The sequence below is a fragment of the Vidua macroura genome, chromosome Z, assembly GCF_024509145.1.
Source record: "Vidua macroura isolate BioBank_ID:100142 chromosome Z, ASM2450914v1, whole genome shotgun sequence".
NCBI classification, from domain to species: domain Eukaryota; kingdom Metazoa; phylum Chordata; class Aves; order Passeriformes; family Viduidae; genus Vidua; species Vidua macroura.
The window spans coordinates 26,799,364-26,806,140 of NC_071611.1; the positions used below are offsets into that span (position 1 = coordinate 26,799,364).

The window sequence follows — 6,777 nt, forward strand, 5'->3', positions numbered from 1 at the left end:
CAAACTAGCCAGCATAGGGATCATACGCTGCTCACACGGTGAGGTGTATTTCACAGTAATTTTTGTGGCAGGGGACATTATTCAGGACTGTAGATCATAGTTCCAGAAGTGGTGATGTGGCACATCATTTTCATGGTACTGTTCATGTGGCACATCATTTTCATGGTACTGTTCATGATCTAGGTGTTTTAGAACATTAAAGAAGTGCTTGGGGAGAGGGAGTGGAACATATATTAGAAAACCAAAATTTGTAGTATTTAGAATACCTAACTTGCAATTACAATAATATTTCATGTATTTGACAGATCCAACTGGAATTACATCAGAAGCATGCAGGTTTAGGTACTAGGAGACCAGCCTCAATTGAAGATGTTCAACTTGTCCAGAGCAAGAATAAAAAGAACTGGGATAAAGCAAGAGAGAGGTTCGCTGAAAACTTCCAAGACCCTAAATCACAAAGGGATACAGCTAAGAGTACGCTTTGGGTCAGAGGGACAGTAGACTGAAGTATCTAGTCCCACAGCAAGGTAATTCCTGAGTATAAATAGTTGGGAGAGAATCTATTTTTATTCTTTTTGCTTTTGCTAAAGCAGGAGTTTGGTTATATGTAAAATACAGTTGTGGAAAAACTTATTCAAGATTAACTCTGTTATGTTAATTGGTTTTCTGTAGTCTTCATGCTTTTATACACATTTTAATATGATATGAATGGAGTTTAGAGGGATATTCAAATTTAACTACTTGAAAATTATTTTCATCAGAAACAGGAATCTTCCATGGTGTTTTTACACTTCTCAGAAAGTAACACAAAACATCTGTTACAGTTAAATATGATACCTTTAACACTTGAACAGTGGTTTAAAATCAAGATGAAAAAATAAATCCCCCAGATCCCTAGTAAAAAAAGTACCCTATTGCTGTTTCTTCGTGTTTGCCATGAAGTGCTCGACAAGAGGCACACCACTCTTAAATTCATACAGTTCAGTACCAGCTACATGTCTCAGCATACATTTTGCAAAGGAAAAGGGGGAAAAGGTTTGTTTTTAAATGATTCATCATTACTGTTCAAAAATACCATACTCCATGAAATAAACTACCAGCATTAGTGAAGAAAACAGTGTTCAGAGACAGCTTGTAGCAAAATTTTCTTCTGTGAAGAACTTGTTTGAGATTTGTTTAGTAAATCTGTATCATGCCTTTGAAAGAGGAGGTATGTTTAGAAAACTGCTGTCTGTTTGTATTTATTAACTTCTTTGTCTGATACATCCATTGCTGGCAATGGAGTTTATGCCAGAAAAAAACATCACAAATAAGTGATTTTTTGATGGGGAAGGATTTCCAAACTGAAGCTAAAAGATTGGTATTTATTGACTGTTCCTAAACACAATAAATCATTGTCAATTTAAGAAGCGTGCTTCCTCAAGCTATCTTGTCCATATGTTGGATAGGAGTGCTCTTCTAAAATGAGTAAAACTTAATCCCACTTTGTTCAAGTTGAAGTTCTGGTACTTGTCCAAGGAAACATGGTAGTCTCACCGTCTTACCAGATCATGCACACAACTGTGAAGCACTGTGGAGTAAAAGCAAAACAAGTTACCAGCGATTTGTCTTAATCTAGACACATACAGTATAAAGCAAAAGGTCCAGTCTATTATTTAAATCATGAAACTAGGCCAAGTTTACAACCCGAGGCACACCTTACTTCTGCAGAGGTGAAGATAAAATTATCCACACTCAATGCATGGAGCACCATAACTAAAATGAGGTCACTGTTTGCCTTTGTAAGCACTTAGTTTTCTACTGATTTAGTGGCAGACATGTATTATTGCTGTTGCAATAATATACTAGTATTGCTGTATTACGTACTTTGCTGTTGCGTTCCTTTTTATTGGCAACTTCACATTTTCAGAGGCTTTTTCTAGCTGTGAAAAAATGTTGTTTTGTAAGTTCTGTTGTGTACTTGTTAAGTTTTTGTTCACTATTTATCTAAAAACCTCTTCCAGCTGGCAGGAGGAAAAAGCCCCCCGTATGCTAAAATAATGTTTTTGCCTTTTTTTCTTTTTACTTCTGTAGTCTTCAGAGTAAATCAAACTATAAACCTTAATGTGGTGTGAGTTGGAACTGTAACTTTCCCTCTCCCCAGTTATTCAAGTGTAACAGCTCTAAGAACAGTGAATCAACGGTTTTGCATTTTATGAAGTTTTTGAAGTAAGACATCATTTGCCTTCTGTGAGAGGCATGGTCTCGTGCAGTCAAGACTGACTGCTTTCAGTACTGCAGCTTCCTCTTTCAGCAGTTCCATACAAAGGGCTGAAGCTTAGTCTTGGTTCAGTGTTGGTGCGACAAATCCTATTCTCTCTTGATGCTGCCTAGGAAAGTGGAAAAAGCAGTACCATTAATATATAGATTGTTAACAAAACAACTACAGGTAAGTTTGAGTAATCCTTATCAAGCAGTTGTATGCCTTTATTGAGTAGGAAGACTTGTATTGCGCTAAATATGACTTTTCAACCTTTACTTTAGTGACCTCTTATAAATGAGTTAGGTGAAAACCACCAGTGGTGTGCAAGCCTTATGTGCAAATGCAGTACTGCTTTCCCTCATGTCAGAAGGGGAACATGAGTTGCTATTGCACTATTATAATTTTGGAGGCTATAACCAGTAAGATAGAGCATAAAGTTTAACTGTCTTACTTTCTCAGTCCTCCAACCATCCTGTTGCCTTTCCCTGCTTTTGATACTTGAAGTTGCTTTTTTATACAGCCAAAGTCCAGTTTCAGCAGCTTGCTTTATGTATAAATACTGTTAATGAATACATGTAATCCTAAAGTTCTTAAGGATAAAACTAATCAGTTTATATAAACAGTTTTCTGTAGTCCTCACAGTGAATTTTGTCAAATTAGCAAACATATTTATGAAATATAAAATAAAGAGCGATAGGTACATTCTTAAGAGTTGAACCATCCAGCTGGTACATAAAAACATGGAGTACAGTCAGTGTTGTGTGCAAGGCCCTGAACTATCTGCATATGAACTGCTTTTACAAAACATACCATAGGATGAAACTGGAGTGTTTGTTCCAGCAAAGCTGCTACAGCTGGTTGTGTGACGTGAGACTGAGGCTTTCTGATGAATCCACGGCAGCAGGAAGAGAGGTCAAAACCAGCATCCAAGAAGACTACTGAAAGGTGCATTCCAGTGGGTTTTTTTCTGTGTGATTTTTTTTTCCAAGTGCTGTGATCTCTTAACGTGGGATCTTTTTTCTCAGCAAGTTTCTGATTTCTAAACGGGTTTCATCTGCACCTTATTTTAATTCAGCAGTGCCTCTCTGTTGATGAACATACCTGCGTACGAGTTTACAATAGCAGTATCCTTGCTCAGCTCTTCAGCGCACCGGGGCACCCTCCGCTCTCCTCCGTGCCCAAGTGTCCTGATGTCATTTCAGCGCTGTATACAGGACACGTGCTACCTCTCTTGCCGCTCCTGCAGCTCTTCGTTTAATAGGGCAGGGGAAAGAACGGGTCTGACGGCCTGCCTTCCTGCGCTGTGCCAGGGAGGCCGCGCAGCGAGCCGCGCCCAGCAGCGCCTCCCGCCCCAGGGGCCGGCCCCGCGCCGGCCGCCAGCCTCCGCCCTGCCGCCATCTTGTCTGGCCTCACGGCGCTGGGGAAGAGCGGGGCAGGACCCGCCCAGCCCAGCCCGGCCTCGGCTGGTACCGCGCTACCCAGGGCTTCCCCCGCCGGGCAGGGCACAGGCACGGCGCTGGGACGTGCCCGAGCTGCCGGCTGGTGTGCTGCTCTGCGGCCCAGGAGCGGCGAAGGGAGTAGGGAATGCATCACATTGCCAGAGGACAGGTAGACAAACGAAAACGGCAACCACAGATAGTAGTTTGAAAGCACATCGAAATTACATTTTTAACATTTTGACTTATAAATGATCCTAAGAATGAATGAGTGGCGTCTCAGGAGCGATCGTGAGAAAGATGCCAGGAAGAGCCAGTGTGGCAGTAGTCTCAAGCACCTCATTCACACAGAGCTGACTCTTAAATTTGCCATGCCCTGCCTGTCTGTTGTAAAAAGCCTTACAGCCCCTGCTTCTCAGGTTACCCGGTCCCCTCTTTGTCTTCCCTTTTCTGTCCAAGGACAATGTTTTTGCCTTGATAGTCTACAGGCAAGCCTGGTTCCTACTGCAGATGGTGTGCTTTGGCCAAACCTCAACTGCTGGACTTTGTGAGACTGGAAAGTTTACAGTTTGTCAAGCTAGAATGTGTGGCACGCTGAGTCTTGCACAAAAACCTGTTCATCTCCAACATTTTTCTCCTTAAATCCTTTCATTTCTTCCTTCGTTGTTTCCTCTGGCTTATTTTTTTCTCTAGATCATCAGATTTCTTCATTTAGTTGCTTTCTACACATCAAAAACAATATGCCGACAAAGAAAAACTGTGATACTTAAGTTAAAACCATCAGATTGCTCACTGGGCTTGCTTTTTCAGCATTTCATCCTCTACTCAGTCTGTACCACCACCAGGCAGGAATAGTCTAAAGTGCCCAGTGATATTGAGTTATGTTGATTGTGAAACAAAATTACAGTTTCTGTTCCATAAGTTCCTTGGCAAATCCCTAATCAATTAGTTTGATTCTTCAACTATGCACTAGAAATAATACTATTTTTTCCCTTTTTAGAGGTATTCAAAAAGCAGCCAGTTCTATGTGGCCCTGCTTGAACAGGGTGTTGGACAAGGTGACTACCAGATGTTATTTACAACCTCAGCTGCTTTGCAACTCTGATTACCACAAGAAGGTGCAGTGAAGAACTGATTGGCATTTAGATATTGCAGGGGTAGAGGCTGTATGCATATTAGGCAAGCAGAAGGAAGTATTGAACTCACAATAAAACCAACAAAGAGCCCAAGGAGAATGGGAATTTGAAGACTTGGCAGCAAGGAAAACTCTGCTGACCACTCTACCTTTCACCAGCTATCTTTGAAGCTGGGATTCATGATCCTACAGAGGCTAAGTTGCAAGAACAATACGCATGTGATGAGTCTGACTGGTAAAGATGAAACCAGGGTTTTGGAAGTGGCTTGGCAGGCTGGCAAGTCCAGCATTCCTCTACTGAGCATAGCAAAGAAGCATAGCTTAAAAAAATTAAAAGGTGATACAATCAGTAAGTGGCACAGCAGTGGACCATTTCAGTTTTTTAAATTTTGTCACATGGTTTTTAAAGAGGCATTCTCTGTATGTAACGTACAAAGTTGTGATGTTCCCAAACATTTGCTTAGAGGCAGGTCTGTGTGCATCTATAGGTGCACTCATCCTTCATGAAGACAGTGGCAGGAAAAACCCCACTGAGGCATATCTGGGATGTGTTTTCTGTTTGGAAGTCTTTCTGAGAGACATTCTGACCTTTGTTGACCAAGAGGTTTGAGGTTTTTTGGTTGTGATTGACACAAGAGAGCAGAGCTTCTGTCTAGGTGCGTTACTTGACAATGAGCAGTTGTACTCTTCTACAAAGTCAATATGATGTGAACATGGTAACCAGGGGGCCACTAGAAGTGGGCTTCTTGTCGTTGTTCAGGTTGAGCACAACATAACTGGATGGACAAGTCCCCTATCCAACAGTTTAGAGCTTTTTAAAGCACTTGATAAGAAGGAGGGTATAATTATTCTTTAATGCAGTAGTTCCATTTTTCATTTTACCATCTAAATGTTTCATTTGAGACTTTTACCTTTATACAATAAAGCCCTGACTTGGAAATTGCTCACAGTACACAAGTTCCCTAAAATAGCTTTATCCACTGTTTGTCTTTAGTGTATTTAAATAAGGGTATATCTTCTGATGAATTTGCAATATGTGGGGCTTTATTACAAACTGAGATACTTTTTATATGCTTTTATTTGATCAGGAAATACATATGAAAGATGACTGTGACTTTCAGTTTTACCTGTTTTCTGTCATGTCTGTACATGTGACACCCTGCAGACACCCTGCCATTAGGATCATGATTGAAGTCTGCACCTTGCTTGCTCAAATGCCCATTTACATTGAATTTTGTCACAATTTACATTGCCCATTACATTTGCCCATTTACATTGAATAAAGCCAGAGCTGAGTTGAAAACTGAATGTGGTTTTAATGCTTGTAACCTTTCACACTTTGGAAGTACAAACAAGCTGCTACATTCCTTCTTCCTCAGGTCTTCTGCAAAATCCATGTCTCTTTATTTGGAGTTGAGTGATGGTGAAGCATTACAAAAATGTTTAAACAACATGTGACATGATGCTCACCTCTTTCTTCATTGTCCTGTGACTTGCATTCGGTGATGTATTTTCTTTCCCCTAGATACTGCTGACACCTGGCTACAGTAATATGCTAATTCCCAGTATCCACCATTAAAACTAATGAACTGTTGAAGCCTAGATAAATCACTTCAGTCATTACAAATAAAGATTAAAATGGCTTAACTGAGTGTAAGACTCATTTTTAAAATGCTGCAGTAGATGTGTTATCAGGAGCCCTTTAAGTTGAGATCTCAGTATACTTCAAAGGCTTCCTGTAACAGCTGGCAGGATTATTAATAGCTGCCACTGCTGATTTAGGTAAAGAGTATGTTTTCTTGGGGGATTTTAACTAATGAGTCATGTAATTTTGTTCACCATAGTTTTTATTTGTTTTGCTTTGAAAGAAACAAATTTCTGTTTACTAGATGGTGTGCCTGGGTTTGACAGCTTAAAAGAGCAACCTACAGATGCTGGAATGTAAGAATAGGAGCCTCAACTGG

General features: G+C 40.4%; 1 protein-coding gene and 1 non-coding gene across 4 annotated transcripts in view; one reads left to right on the top strand and one right to left on the bottom strand.

Annotated features, from left to right (window-relative positions):
- AGGF1 (angiogenic factor with G-patch and FHA domains 1) overlaps positions 1-6,456 on the top strand; it is a 29,032-nt gene extending 22,576 nt beyond the window's left edge. The window contains exons 14-15 of one of the 3 annotated variants that reach the window (XM_054002565.1): positions 306-527; positions 5,902-6,456. In XM_054002565.1, the coding sequence (XP_053858540.1) occupies positions 306-506 (201 nt within the window). In that variant the 3' untranslated portion in view covers positions 507-527; positions 5,902-6,456. Of the gene's footprint in view, positions 1-305; positions 2,105-5,901 lie in introns of those variants that run through there. The other 2 variants (XM_054002566.1, XM_054002564.1) reach the window with 2 other exon arrangements.
- Positions 2,580-2,708, bottom strand: LOC128822699 (small nucleolar RNA SNORA47). Its single transcript, XR_008441566.1, has one exon. It is a non-coding gene; the product is annotated as a small nucleolar RNA SNORA47 (small nucleolar RNA).
- Positions 6,457-6,777: the final 321 nt, after the last annotated feature.